The 15,061-nt window shown below is 43.3% G+C and overlaps 1 protein-coding gene across 1 annotated transcript in view; it reads left to right on the plus strand.

The window, feature by feature from the left end:
• Window positions 1-9,734: 9,734 nt before the first annotated feature.
• Window positions 9,735-15,061, plus strand: part of PTEN (phosphatase and tensin homolog) — a 93,313-nt gene continuing 87,986 nt past the window's right edge. Inside the window, exon 1 of the mRNA XM_075130939.1 lies at window positions 9,735-10,156. Within this exon, the coding sequence (XP_074987040.1) occupies window positions 10,078-10,156 (79 nt within the window). The 5' untranslated portion in view covers window positions 9,735-10,077. The remainder of the gene's footprint in view (window positions 10,157-15,061) is intronic.

Consider the following 15,061-nt stretch of genomic DNA (forward strand, 5'->3'; position numbering starts at 1 on the left):
GTGAAAGTGCAACTTAAAAATGTAATTTTTTTTGTCACATAACTGCACTCAAAAACAGAACAATGTAAAACTTTAGAGCCTACAAGTCCACTCAGTCCTATTTCTTGTTTAATCAACTGCAAAGACAAACAAGTTTGTTTACATTTATGGGAGATAATGTTGTCCACTTCTTATTTACAGTGTCACCAGAAAGTGAGAATAGGCATTTGCATGGCACTTTTGTAACTGGCATTGCAAGGTATTTACATGCCACATATGCAGGGCCGGTGCAACCACTAGACGAACTAGGCGGTCGCCTAGGGCACCAAGTGGTTGGGGGCGGCCAAAAACATGCTCCGGGGAGGTGGTGGAGCAGAGGTGAGCTGGGCAGGGGGGATGTGGGGAGGGCCGCCTGCAGCAAGTAACGGGGGGGGGCGGCGCGCAGGGAAACCGCTCCCCGCCCCTACTCACCTCTGCTCCCCCTCCTCCCCTGAGCACGCTGCCCTGCTCTGCTTCTCTCCGTCCCAGGCTTGCACGCCAAACAGCTGATTGGCGCTGCAAGCCTGGGAGGTGGGAGAAGTAGCGGCGGTGGTGTGCTCCGGGAGGAGCCGGAGCAGAGGTGAGCTGCCGCAGAGGGGTGCCGAGGGGGGGGGCAAGGGGAGCTGCCGCAGGGGGGGCGCCGAGGGGAGCTGCTGCAGGGGGTCGCTGAGGAGAGGGAGAGGCAGAGGGAGGGGGCTGAGGGAGCTGGGAGGGGCGGGGAAGGCGCCTCAGGGCGGAGGGGGGGTGGGGTGCTGCCGCAGGGCTCCTGGAGGTGGGGGGGGGCGCAAGGTGGAAGTTTCCCCTAGGGCGCGAAACAACCTTGCACCAGCCCTGCAGATATGCTAAACATTCATATGTCCCTTCATGCTTCGGCTACCATTCCAGAGGACATGCTTCCATGCTGATGACGCTCGTTAAAAAAATAATGCATTAAGTAAATTTGTGACTGAACTCCTTGGGGAAGAATTGTATGTCCCCTGTTCTGTTTAACCTTCATTGTGCCATATATTTCATGTTCTAGCAGTCTCGGATGATGACTCAGCACGTTGTTTGTGTTAAGAACACTTTTGCTGCAGATTTGACAAAACACAAAGAAGGTACCAATGTGAGATTTCTAAAGATAGCTAGAACACTCGACCCAAGGTTTAATAATCTGAAGTGCCTTCCAAAATCTGAGCGGGACAAGGTGTGGAGCATGCCTTCAGAAGTCTTAAAAGAGCAACACTCCGATGCAGAAACTACAGAACCTGAACCACCAAAAAAGAAAATCAACCTTCTGCTGGTGGCATCTGACTCAGATGATGAAAATGAACATGCATCTATCTGCACTGTTTTGGATTGTTATAGAGCAGAACCCATCATCAGCATGGATGCATGTCCTCTGGAATGGTGGTTGAAGCATGAAGGGACATATGAATTTTTAGTGCATCTGGCATGTAAATATCTTGCGACGTTGGCTACAACAGTGCCATGCGAACGCCTGTTCTCACTTTCAGGTGACATTATGAACAAGAAGCAGGCAGCATTATTTCCTGCAAATGTAAACAAACTTGTTTGTCTGAGCAACGGGCTGAACAAGAAATAGGACTGAGTGGACTTGTAGGCTCTAAAGTTTTACATTGTTTTATTTTTGAATGCAGGTTTCTTTGTACATAATTCTGCATTTGGAAGTTCAACTTTCGTGACAAAGAGATTGCACTACAGTACTTGTATTATGTGAATTGACAAATACTATTTCTTTTGTTTTTTACAGTGCAAATACTTGTAATCAAAAATGAATATAAAGTGATCCCTGTACATTTTGTAATTGAAATCAATATATTTGAAAATGTATAAAACATCCAAAAATATTTTAAAAAATGGTATTCTATTATTGTTTAACAGTGCAATTAATCGCACCATTGTGATTAATTTTTTAAATTGCATGATTAATCGCTTGACAGCCCTAGTACAAACATTAGAAAATTTAGTTTTTCAGTTTTAATTTTTTTCCCTAAAAGACCCACATCATAACCCCAAATTTTGACAAACAAATGTCCAAAATATGATTCTCCAATCCTGCAAACATGGATATGTTTAACTTTACTCACATGAGTAGTCCCATTGAAGTCAATGTCTTTGCTGCATTATATTATAGCTTTCTAAACACATAGGGTCCAATTTCTAGGACCACTCTACCTGTTTGGTGCCATTCACAAAGCAACCAGAAAGTTGGATTATCCGGGTCCGTAAAGACTGCATTTGTTTAAGGGGAACCCACACATTACACAGAGCTAGCATAAGTGGCTCTATCAAAGTGCCCAACATAACCCCATGGAAGAAAAGAAGTGTAAGTCAGGTCATCACCAAGCTAGTGGCAAGCCATGGCTGTTAGAATATACCCTTTGTGTTGTGGGCAGTTAGGAGTAACTGAAAGCAACATCCATGTTACTCCAGGGCCCAGACATGCCCTTGGCCAATGGCAAGACCAGGGGAATGCAAAGGTGGCTAAGAGACACCCCAATTGCTGTCACCCCAAATGTGCTGACCGTATGTCAGCCCATATGGTATACTTCCTGGTGAAAGATGTGTTTAGAAACCAGTAGTATAAATGGAAACTGATTTGGAACACTTGTTGGGTTATGTTTGTTTGTTTGTTTACAGTGGAGAGAGGGAGCATTTCTGAAAAATAAATATAGTACATGCAATAAATGTAAGTGCTGATTTTGAGCACTTGCATTGAACAACAATGGGGAGGGCATTTTTCACAACTGATCAGTTGTTTGGATTAAAAAATCCTAGTGGAAGAGATACAAGTGATCTGACCTCTCATTAAACAAGAGTAGAGTACACATGGCATGATACTGTTTCCCCTTCTACTACTAGTACATTGTTATGTGTGATGTCTCTGATGGGCTTGATTCTGCAACCACTGAAGACAACTGGGGCTTTACTAGTGATTTCTACAGGAGCAGGGAATTGGATCCAGCAGTAGAAGGGGGATGGAATGGTGAAAGAAGGTTCCATAGGAGTTGGAAATGGGAAATCAGCAAGGACCCAGAGGGAGGGAACAGATAGAGAAGGAAGATTAATAGAAAGCAAGACACAGTGTGTGAGAAGGGGAGAAGAAGCTGAAGACAGACTAATCAGCAGTTCAAAAGAATAACTGGCAGAGGTGAGAAGAGCAGTGGAAGCATCAAAGAAAGAAAAATGGATTGAAAAACTCATCTGATGTCTCAGTTACTACGAGTCTGGTAGTAAAAATTTTCCTGGCTCAGCAGGTTGCTGTGTAGGACACGCTAGCTAAGTAGGATTAGTCAAATAGCTGCTGGAAGCATGTCTGCATTCACACAAGTGTTGATTAATCTTGATTTCTTAAGGTTTGTAGTCATCATGAAGATCACCATCACAATTCTGGCTATAAGATGGCCTCAGGGTCTTGCTGAGATGATAGTCATCCATAGTCATTCTTTAGTTTAGACTGGTTTTCAGTATCCATCTGACCTGGGATCAGGAGCCCAGGACAGGGACTCTGTGCTAAGGCACATGGTCTTTCCTGGAACAACAGCTGTTAAAAAATATGCATCGTCCTGAATACTTAAAGGAACTACAGAAATCTCACTCTGAAAGATGATCTTGATTTGTTTACTATGGTTACATACACAAAAAAGTGTCAGGGGGGAGGGGCAGTCTCATGATTTCTGTGAGTCTGCATGTGGACTCTTGTCATGAAAAGTGTTCACTCTGTCTGTTCATAAAAATGTATAGATTTTAAGGTCAAAAGGAACCACAATGACCAATTAGTATGACCCCCTGCATAATGAAGGCTACAGCATTTAATCTGGTGAATTCTGAATATAAACCAAGAACATGTAGTTGAACTAGAAGTAAGACTTTTAGAAAGTCATCTAATTTTTATGAAAATACTCTAAATGATGGAGAATTTAACACATCTCTTGGAGTCTCCAAAAACATATTAATTTCTGATTTCTATTCCTTAGAAAGGGAAGGAAAGAATAATTTCAGGCAGTCTCTGTCAATCACTACTAGTTCCCTTTAGGCAAGTGGATCAGAACGCAGGGGATCAGATCTTTTTTTGGTGGGGAAGAAAGGAAAAAGGAAGAAGAAAAGAGGGTATTCACCTAGTGATATTGGGGAAAATGTTTTGTGAAAGATGCTTTTACAATCCACTGAAAAAGGAAACTTCTGTAAGTGTTTCTGCTATTAATTTAGGTGCCTATGCTCCTGCTTAGACTCAGGAGAGGGAACAATTCTTGATCCTGATAGCATTATTTTGGCCCAAGCAGATACAGTACTTTAGTTCTTTTACAGACATGGCCAGCGATATTCCCTCTGAACCAAGACACCTCACTCTCTCATCTTGGGAATTCTCTCAGCTACAATGTGCCTCTCTTCAAGCAACAATCCATAGGAAAGGTGTTGACAGACAGGTGTTCTCAGTCCTCCTGGCTTTCAAGGAATTTATCAGAAGGACATACCATTTTAAAGGGAAAGGTTTATGGTGTGGTGCACACAAGGCCTTATATGCCCCTACATCAACAATGTTTCAATCTCCTTTCCATTTGACATCTACTTTAAAGTCTGACTCCATGTTCATTTGGTAGCTAAAAGAAGGCAGAACAATGTTTTGCAACTGTTTGCATCACATTATGTAGGGCTTAATGAATTTGGCCCCTCCCCTACATTATTAAGCCACTGGTGTCATGGTATATAAATGTAGTCCTGACAAAGCTGCTTTTGAGCCATTCACTACCTGTGAGTTCAAGTTTCCTGATGATGGCTCATTTCTAGAAGACAGTGATTTCACCTGCTAGGATAACAGAGATTGAAGCTCTTGACTGATACACATTATACCAAATTTTACAAAAATAAGCAGAATTAGGAATCATCAACAATCCTTTTTGTAAATGTTGACAGACTTCCTTTTATCAGCATATTGTCCATGATGTATGTTCAGACGTGAGGGTCCTTAAGGTTTTCCTTGAAATGTACTAGAGGCCTCAGAGAACCAGCTCATCTTCAACTGTAAGATACCAATTTTTTCATCGATGAAGTCAATAAGTGGACGTGGCCGAGGAGCTTCTGATTGTATTCCTCACTGGTTGTGTCCTACCTTGCTTGTAGTTTGAAGGTCTTATGTAGGTCTGTGGTCTCTGAGGTTTTCATTGCCAGCCTCAGGAACATTACAGGCAATGCACTAGATTTTGGATTCAGCCTTTCTAGGGAGAAATCAAGCTTCCATCTTTCAGGCCTATGTTATCTATTTTTCAGACTGGGGGGATGCCCAGGGCCAAGCTCTCCTATTATGATTGATTTGGTCCTTTCAAGAAGTCCCTACTTTGGCTAACTTGGATGTATTTTCTTTTTCGAGTCCATATGGAGTCTCTCAAGGACTCTTGTATTTATGCTTCATTGTTGGTATCTACTGCAGCCTTTTATTTAAGAAAAAGCAAAATAACATAGCTGTTATTTTTCAATAGGTCTTTGTTAAGAGAGGCCTATTGTGTGGCCTATTTTATTTTATTTGCACTATCCTTCAAGCTACGGACTGTCCTTACAGGATTCTTATGTTTACAGAATATCTTTAAAGAAGAGAAAATTACTTACCTTGTAATTCTGCTTCTTTGAAGATATTATCTCAGGATTCTCCCACCTAGCTCCCCTAAGTTTGGAGGATGCTGTTTTCAAATAGTGTTTCCATTCGTGGTGCTCAGCATTAGAATATCCTCAAGAGTTTGTTTTTGTATACCATCCCTAGTGTTAGGAAATGTATTTTAGTATTAGACAGTACTTCACCTTTCTGTTAAAAAAGAAACTGATAATTGATGGTATCAATTTGCTTTCCAAGTAAAAAGGCAGAAGTTACATCTGCTGGTGCGTGTGTGATTGTGAGAGAACTCTCTCTCTGCAACTTGTCGGCTTTGGGGATTCTAGCTAACCTCATGATGGAAGCCTCTCTCATCTTAATCTGATGCAAAATTAATCTTCCCATCCTCACCCATTTATAGACTCTGGGGTACCTGCTTCTTTTTGTTCTGCCTTTTGGTAACTTTTCACTGCTTCCATCAGACAAGAGGAGGAAGTGTTTTCTCCCAGCGAGAGCAAACCCATTGTCCGAAGGTGTGTTACTTTGAATAGACGATCAGTTAAGTACTGATCACTCAGCATTGTCTCTGGCCTGGCAGAGAGTGACACAGTCCTGCTATCTCATGGTGGATCCACATACATGTATAGGCTTCTCATGACACGGTAATTTCATGATTCAGTTTAATAAAATCTCAGACAATTCAGAAGTGATATGGAGAAAACCCCCAAATCGTCATGCAAAGTAAGTAATTTTCCTATTCAGATGAGGCACAGTTTGGTTCATAGGGGCAATTCCTAAGAACTATCAGAAGTGGAGTAAAAGTATTTGAAGCAGCAGATATGAGAGATTTTTATAATCTACACACTATACTCTGTCTCCAATGCTCTTTAGCTATATGTATGGTAGGAATGGAGCAAAAACAAGAAGTACAACTGTGTTGAGTATGGAAGAGATGAGAAAGAAACAGATAGTTGGTGAATTGCAGTTGTTAATGTACTGCTACTGTGCTCTCTATAGAAGGCGCTCATTCCTGCTCTCTGTTCCTACTGTCTGGTTGGATTGACTCTTCTGGGACCTATGAGGCTGCAGGGGGCAGTAGGTGCCCATATACTAGTTCAGAAACCACTTCTATGCTAGAGGTTATTGTTTAGAAAATTCAAACTAATTGGCATGATAAGTTATAGAAGTGTTGCCAAAATGTAAAGGAAAAGAGACCTCAGCTCTTTATCAGAGGTAGATACAACACATTGTTTTGGTGGTTTAATCTCATATACATTTCTCACTAAGTATCAGGTTGTTGTATAGATTTCATGCTATATTCACCATTATCCTTGTGCACAGGTTTTTCGTTGTTATTGTTTGAAGTCTTTGATCATTTCTCATACTTGATGAAATATCTCCTTCTTCCCCCCTATTTGAGACAACAGAGTAAACAAAATCTCTCCGCTTCAGTCTTTTCTGTTATGCTGATTACACAATCATTCCATTGGGTTTGTGTGTTTCCACTTCTTGTTAGTTATCGTTGTATATGTGTGGACAGCATACCTTATCTTTACACATATCTGCATTGTGAGATATCAGTTATGGTCATGTGACTATCCTGCTTGTGGTTATTTTTACCTTTCTTCTCAGTGTCTCATATATCATGCTTTTAGGTTTTGGTCTAATGTTTTTAGCATCACTCTGTTAGGCTATGTCTACACTGTGTACCTTACAGCAGCCCAGCTGTGCCGCTACAGCCATGCCATTGTAAGGTACACAGTGTAGCCTCTCTTTGCTGGCTGGAGCTCTCCTGCTGGCAAAATAAAACTACCCCCAATGAAGCGCACTAACTTTGTCGGAGGGAGAGCATCTCCCACTGACAAAGTGCTGTCCACACCGGCGCTTTTTGTCCTTAAAACTTATTTGGTCAGGGGTATGTTTTTCTCACTCCTGACTGACAAAAGTTTTAACAACAAAAGGACAATGTAGACATGAGTTGCATGCCTTGTGTAAGAAGGGTGTTACAGACAGCAACTATGACCCTAAATTTTTTGGAGGAGAAATTGTGCCTTGTTTATAGGTGTTCTCTGCTCTTAGAGAACAGATGGTGCTATAACCCATGCTGCAGACTGACAACTTACTCACCCTAACTGGAAATGACAACTCTGTTTCACACCAACTTAAAACAATTGTTTTCCTTCTACATTTTCATGAAAACATGCATCGGAGGAAAAAGGTAGGTGAGTGTCTCGCTCTAGCCTGGTGCTTAAGAGTACTGGCCTGGACTACATGAGCCACAATTTCGAGTTCCTGCTCCGTTTGATTCAGAGCAAGAACATGAACCTAGGTCTCCCCCACATCCCAGCTAAATATCCTAACCCACCCACCTATAGAGCCTCTGCCCAGAACCCAAAAAATTTCCAAATGAAAGTTACATTTAATCTTTGCCAAGACAGCATATTTTGCCAAAACATTTCAGCCAGCTGTTCTCACTGCAGCTATTCCTAATATTACGGGGCTTAATACAAAACTATCTACCCGCCACATATGGTTCCTGCTTCTCCCACACCTGATGCAGCACGCAGGACCACCACATTTGGGGATTGCTCTACTCCCTGCACTCAGCTATCCTGCAGTTTTTCTTCTATAGCACTTGTTCCTCTTTGGAAACAACTCTCCACTGTAGCCAGTACCTGGGAAAATGCTGCACACTCTAGCGGTTCTCACATTTCCAGTCTCTACATGGTGTTCCCAGCAACCGGGAGCAGCATCTGCATTCAAAGCAGGAACCAATGGACACTGATGACATCATCAGTATTTTCTACAGTTTTGAAGAGCCATGCTCTCCTCCATTCTGATTACGTTTGCTCCAGTCTCTTCACCTTGGCTTCACTCCTCACCTACTCAGTCACCGTCTCCCACTTTCTTTCACTTATCCCCACTCACTATAACCCCCTAAACACCTCCCCCAAAATAAAAGGAACAGACATGCTATTTGCTACTATTGGATTGTTCACAACGCTTCCTCTAGCCCCTCAGGTTACATCATATAGCCTTGGGGGCAGGGACCATCTGCTTTGTTTGAGCAGCGCCTAGCACAGTGGAGCTTCCCCCTTCTCGCCCGCTCCCTCATACTAGGGAAACAACATGAACGATAGAGGTAGCCTGTAGCGCCAGCACTGCATGGGCCATACCTGGCCCTACTCCCCTGTGTGTGTGGGGGGGGGGGGGTGCAGCGGGCAGATGCCCCTGCACCCACCCTTCCGTGGAGCAGCCAGACCCCATGGGTCCAAGGCCCGGTTCTGCCCCAGCCGCACAGATGAACGCCCCGGAGTAGCCCGGCTACAGCCCCAGCAACCAGCTCCGGGACGGGACGGGACGGGCGCCGCGCCGCGCCGCGCCGCGCCCCCTAGGTGGGGGGAGCGCCGCAGGCAGAAAAGGGCCCCGACGCGGCCCACGTGACTCCACAGGGAAGTAGCTCCGTCGCGGCGGTAGCGTGAACATATCGTTCCGCTTCCCTGTGGCCGGCTCACCGTTTGCTTCCCGGGACGGATCTCCCACCCTCTCTACGATCAGAGCGTTTCCCCGGGTGCAGGAGCGCGCCGAGGAGCGGGCGGGGCAGCGGAAAGAGGAACAGCGGTAGTGGGCGGCAGCGGGACGCTGATGTGGCGGGACTATTTCTCCTTGGCGGCGGAGGAGGCGGGGGGCGGAGCCAGGATCGTCTCTCCTCGGAAGCTGCAGCCATGATGGAAATTTGAGGCGCTCAGTGTCGCTCGGGCGCGGAGGAGGCCGGGGCCGATGAGAGCGGGCGGCCTGCAGCCCCGCACGCACCGCAGCGCCTGAGCCCGCGCAGACTCGCTTCTCCGTGCGAGCTGCAGCCGGACGCGCCGCCTTCTCCTCCCGCGAGGCAGGGAGCGCCCGCCCGCCCGGCTGCGCGGCCCCATCGCGCGGGCTGCGCCGCCGCCCCGGGCGGGGAGCGGAGCGGAGCGGAGCGGGACGGGGGGGCCCGACCCGCTGTCACCATTTCTGGGGCCCGGCGCGCTGGAGAGTTCCCCTCTCCGCCTTCATCGCCTCAAAGACGGCGGCGGCGGCGGCGGCACATTCAGGGACCTGGGCCGACTCTAAACCCTTCCGCCGCCGCCGCCGCCGCTCCAGCGCCGCTCGGGGCAGCTGGAGAAGGAGGGAGCCGCCGCCGCCGCCGGGAGCAGCCGCTGCCTCCGCCGCCGCAGGGGGAGGAGGGTTCGCTGCTTCCCCTGTCCGCCGCCTGCGGGCCTCGGGCTGAGCCGCAGAGGCAGGCCCTGTCCACGGTGCCATCCAGCAGTAACAGCAGCCATTACCCGGTCGCCGTCCAGAGCCCAGCGGCCCCCGATACAGCAGCGGGGAGAGGGGAACCCGCCTCAACCAAGGCCAGGGCCATCTGCATCCTGCAGAAACCGTCACCGCTGCCCTGCCTGTCCTCGCTGTTTCTGAGCAGCCCCCGGCTCCCAGACATGACCGCCATCATCAAAGAGATCGTCAGCAGGAACAAAAGGAGATACCAGGAGGATGGTTTCGACTTAGATTTGACCTGTATCCTTGTCCGACCCGCTCTGGCTCTTTGCTCGCCGTTCCTCTGGGAGCCGTGATCATCTCCCCAGCGACCTGTCGTGTTAATGCTGAGCAGGGATGCGTGTCTGGTCTCCTCCCCTCCCCCTTCCCCAGTGCTGCCATGTTCCTGACTGAATCTGCTTGCTCCCCAGTGCAGCCAGAGCCCAGTCGGGCAGGCTGAGTGCTCGGCCTAGGTAGGCCCTGCACCCAGGATAGAAATGAGATTAAAATGAAAATGAGTGCTACACCTACAGCTATTGCATCAGACGTGTATAGCAATTACCTAGTGTGTCTGCCTGTGTTGTTTGTATAGCTATGGTCGGCATAATTATTTCAAGCAAAATCAAATTAAAAAGTCAAATGTGTGGCTAGGTCTGTGCAGTTATTGTGATTGTAAATTGGTCAGTTTTTAGCAACTGTATTACTTTGTTTTGTGAAAAATTGATGCAGTCTGTTACAGAAAAAGCATATCCCAGGTCGAATGTTGTCTATCTTCCAGTTGGGTAATGTATGATTAGGCATGAACATTACCTGTTCTATAGTTGTGTTTTAGGTTCTGTTTCTTATATAGCTCAAAATAGAGATTGAGTAGTTATTTGGTCTGTAATGATAATGTCATGTAGATTATTGGGCATTATATTTAGCAAATGGTGATTGCAGAGATTAGTACTGGTGCTCATTTGAAATTAAAGCATTTTAGTGTGGCCTGTATTGACATTTCTCTTACTTAGGTGTCCTGTCCCATTTGCAGTGATTTCATTGCTCATGTTCAGAATAGTGCCTCTTATCTTGATGTTTGATTTTAGTTGAAATATAAAACATAATTGTCCTATTGTGCTGCATGTAGTGATGCCTTTTTCAATTAGTAACTTGACTACTTGAATCTGAGACATAATTTTAGTGGATGTGTAGGTTTGATTTGCTGTTACCTGGGTCTTTGTGTAAATACAAAATATGTACTGACAGTGATCAAAGCATATGTTTCCAGTTTTTGACTAAAATAAGTTCGTTTGAATATAAGAACATAAATAACTATCCATATTAATTTAAAAATTACTCTTTAAAAAACACTAATTTGTCCATTCAGTGATTTTACATACTGTGCATTAATGTACCTATGCCTATGTGTGTGAGGACATTTCACAAATGAAAATAGGGGATGAGGTTCTTTTTGTCAGCTGACTGATATGTTTTGAATACATAGGACTCTGAGAAATGTGTTCAGGGATATGTAATCTAACTCTATTAGGACTAAGAAGTCAAACCATGAAACATTAGAACTGCATAGTCCTTTGAACAGATGTAATATAGTAGCAGCAGTGGACATGTTTGGCTTTGAATGTGTGTTGCAAAGTTAATAGTATATAAGGTTGTATTGTAATAAACTATCAAAATTAAGTTCTGTTTATCACATGCTATTAACTAAAAGTAGAATTTGCTATTATGAAGTACCTTTAGTCAAGCACTATAACTGTCTTAAGTGTTGAAAATGGTATTCATTTTCAGAAGAAGGTTTGAGTTTACAATGAGTTTACAGTAACATCAAGATAAACTTACTGCTCTTCAGAATGTGAGCTGAGTTGCATCACAGATACTAGATTTCTTCTGTATGGAGAGAGCAAAGTGTCTGTAGTACAGAATATGTACTGTTACATTATTTGGGTCTCAGCCTAAAATTTTGAAGACTATTAAACAAAACGTGTGATCCCAAGAAGTGACCATTTAGATTTTTAAAACACTAGCTGCTACTTAGTAAAGCATTTGTGTTTTTTAGTCAATATTTTTCATTCTGTTTTGGGAACATACTGATTGATTAAAGAATTGCTGTTATTTCAGACTTCCATTTTAAGTTCTTTAAACTTCTTGTTTCTCTGTGATGTGGATAGTAATACAGACCTGGATTTTCAAGATATAGGTTAATATTATAAAACCTGCAAGACTAATTTCTTGCTCTAAAATAAAGCTTACAGATTTCAATTTTATTGCTACACTAAATAGTGTACGTAATTATGACTTCTATAATGATGGTAAAAAATGGAAAACCAATAGCAAGAAACCTGATTTCATACTTCTCAGGTTTAGGGTTTGTCTTTAAAACATGTTTTCTAAAATGTGTGTCATAAGGACATACTATAACAAAACAGAACTTTCTTTTAACTATTCATCTGCATATGCTTATTTTTGGCTTCTTGGCAAGAAGATTCTTGAATTTTAGTTAATGATTTTCTCACTTACCCGGCTCAGAGTTTTGTATGATACATTCAATATTGTTACAAAATTTGTCTACTTTGTACTTTGCAGACTTAAAAAAATTCAGACCTATTTTTTTTAGGTTTACATTAGAAGTTTGTGAGAAGACAAAGTAATTTGACATTAAAACCAGAAGTTGGCTATTGGTTATTTAAGTTTATGGAAAGATTGGTTTTAGAAATAGTTCAGAATATTTCACGGAGGAGTTACTATCAAAATAATATGAAATGCTATTTTTAGTAAGATTCTGTGTTCACTGTAGAAGATTCTGAACAGATAATGAAGAAGGCTCCATGTACTGAATGACAAAATATAATTGGATGTATTAGAATGCTAAACCTGATAAATAGGTGAGCCTTTAATTTTTTTTATCACTTTTGTGAAGGCTTCACAAGGAAGCCCTTTGACAAAGTTGTTAATGGGGTAGCTAGTCCTATCCAGTACCTCAAAAGTTATACTAAGTTGTTCTCTCTATAACTTAATCATTCTTTATTCATGTAATCTGCAAATTAATCTTAGTTGAGTTAACTTTTTTTGTGTCTTTTGTGGGTAGAGTTTGCTCATAACTTTGAGAAGGAAAGACTAGATTTTAAATGTAGCACAGAAGGAGGTGTACGATCATATGATCTAAGCCGGAGCAGGCAAACTTTTTGGCCCGAGGGCTACATCAGGGTTGCGAAACGGTATGGAGGGCTGGGTAGGGAAGGCTGTGCCTCCCCAAACAGCCTGGCCCCCTCCCACTTCGCGCCCCTGACTGCTCCCCTCAGAGCTTCCAAACCCCCATGTTCCTTGTCCCCTGACTGCCCCCTCCCAGGACACTGCCCCGCCTCCTATCCACACTCCCCACCCCCTGACAGGCCCCCCTGGACTCCCAAGCCCTATCCAATCCCCTCCCCCCCCCCCCGACCACCCTCCTCCCGAATCTCCACCCTATCCAACTGCTCCCTGCACCTTATTCAACCCCTTGGCTCCCCGCCCCCTTACCATGCTGCTCAAAGCGGCAGGACTGGCTTATTAGAAAGCCTGGGAGGTGCAAGTCGTGCTGCCCGGCAGGAACGGAAGGCCAGAGTGCTCCCTGCGGGGGAGGGGCCAGGGGCTAGCCTCCCCGGCTGGGAGCTCAGGGGCCAGGCAGGATGGTCCCACCTGCTGGATATGGCCCATAGTTTGCCCACCTCTGATCTAAAGACTGTCAGCTTTTTGGATTTTGATTTTTCTTGTGTTTTTAATGTCAGAAGTCAGGATGTGTCTTTTTCTTTTAAAACGAACATAGATTTACATAGGTTACACATTCCTAAACTCATTTTACAGGCCGTAAAAAGTCCCTTTTAACTACAAAATGTTCTTTTGGGGCTGGGTTGAAATTGTGTATGGTAGTGGTATTAATCCTGGGATGTGACCAGAGATGTTTTTATATGTAGATCTTGCGTTATATGATCAAAAGTTCATAAACTAATCAGTTAACAAGTGCCATACTATAAAATCAGTTTAAATTATTCATGCAGAAAGAAGATTTTAACTTGATTACACTGATTTGTACACATTACACAGGCTGAACTGCTAAACAAATTTCTTGTATGTCACATTTCAACATGTACCATTTGTGAAAGTTTTTATACATCCTGGGAATAGCGGTAGAAAGGGATGTCTTAAACATTATATCCATTCATTTTTAAAAAAGTAATATATCATATTTTCACCTGCCTCTGATTCAGTCTACCAGATTTATCTCTACTTCAGCTTGAACAGTGTTAAGTATGCTTTGTGAAATAGGTGGGGGGCAAGGGGTAAATGTAACTTTTTTTTTATATTCCTGGTTTCCCTTTAACATACAGTGACACCTTAACTTTTTACAATGCTTAATAATTTTACTAAGCTTGAATACCTGCTACTTCTGAAACTATGTACTTTCATCAACCACACAAATAAAAAAAAATTTAAGTGGTAACAATTGGATAGAACGGTCTCATGTAACTTTGATTGAATGCATGTGTTTTAGATGTAGTCTGTAGAAAGTTACTTAATTCTTTTGTGGAGTTTTTAGTCAGTTAAGAAGTCTAAAAAATAACAACATAGTTGGTTGGTACCTATATTACATACCAGTACACAACTTTAGGCAGGCAAATTATGATTACTGCATTTTAAAGTGTTCATTTCACACCAAAGTTCCATCCTGCATTGAGATCAGCTGGCAAGGACACCTGTATTGATCCTGAAGCCGGACTAGGGTCCCAGTTGTGTGGATAGTGACTTTTATCCATATTAACAGGTTTCAGAGTAACAGCCGTGTTAGTCTGTATTCGCAAAAAGAAAAGGAGTACAGTTAGTCTCTAAGGTGCCACAAGTACTCTTTTCTTTTTATCCATATTAGTATCAATGAACTCCTATAAAAGTTCTTACTATTATTACATTTAAAAATAATTGTGCATATATTAGTTATTTAAATCAAAATTCTGAACAGAAGTTTCACAATGTAATTAACTAATTTTTTCCTGTTAGTACTGTCAGAGCAGTGTGCGTTTTTGAATGAAATCTTAAAATGATCATATAACTTCACCATAAATTGTTGCGTCTTGGTTTTAGGAAAATCTGAAGTAATGGTGTGATGTCTTTATCGAATATTTAAAAATCTAATATTCC

The sequence above is a fragment of the Caretta caretta genome, chromosome 7 (assembly GCF_965140235.1).
Source record: "Caretta caretta isolate rCarCar2 chromosome 7, rCarCar1.hap1, whole genome shotgun sequence".
NCBI lineage: Eukaryota > Metazoa > Chordata > Testudines > Cheloniidae > Caretta > Caretta caretta.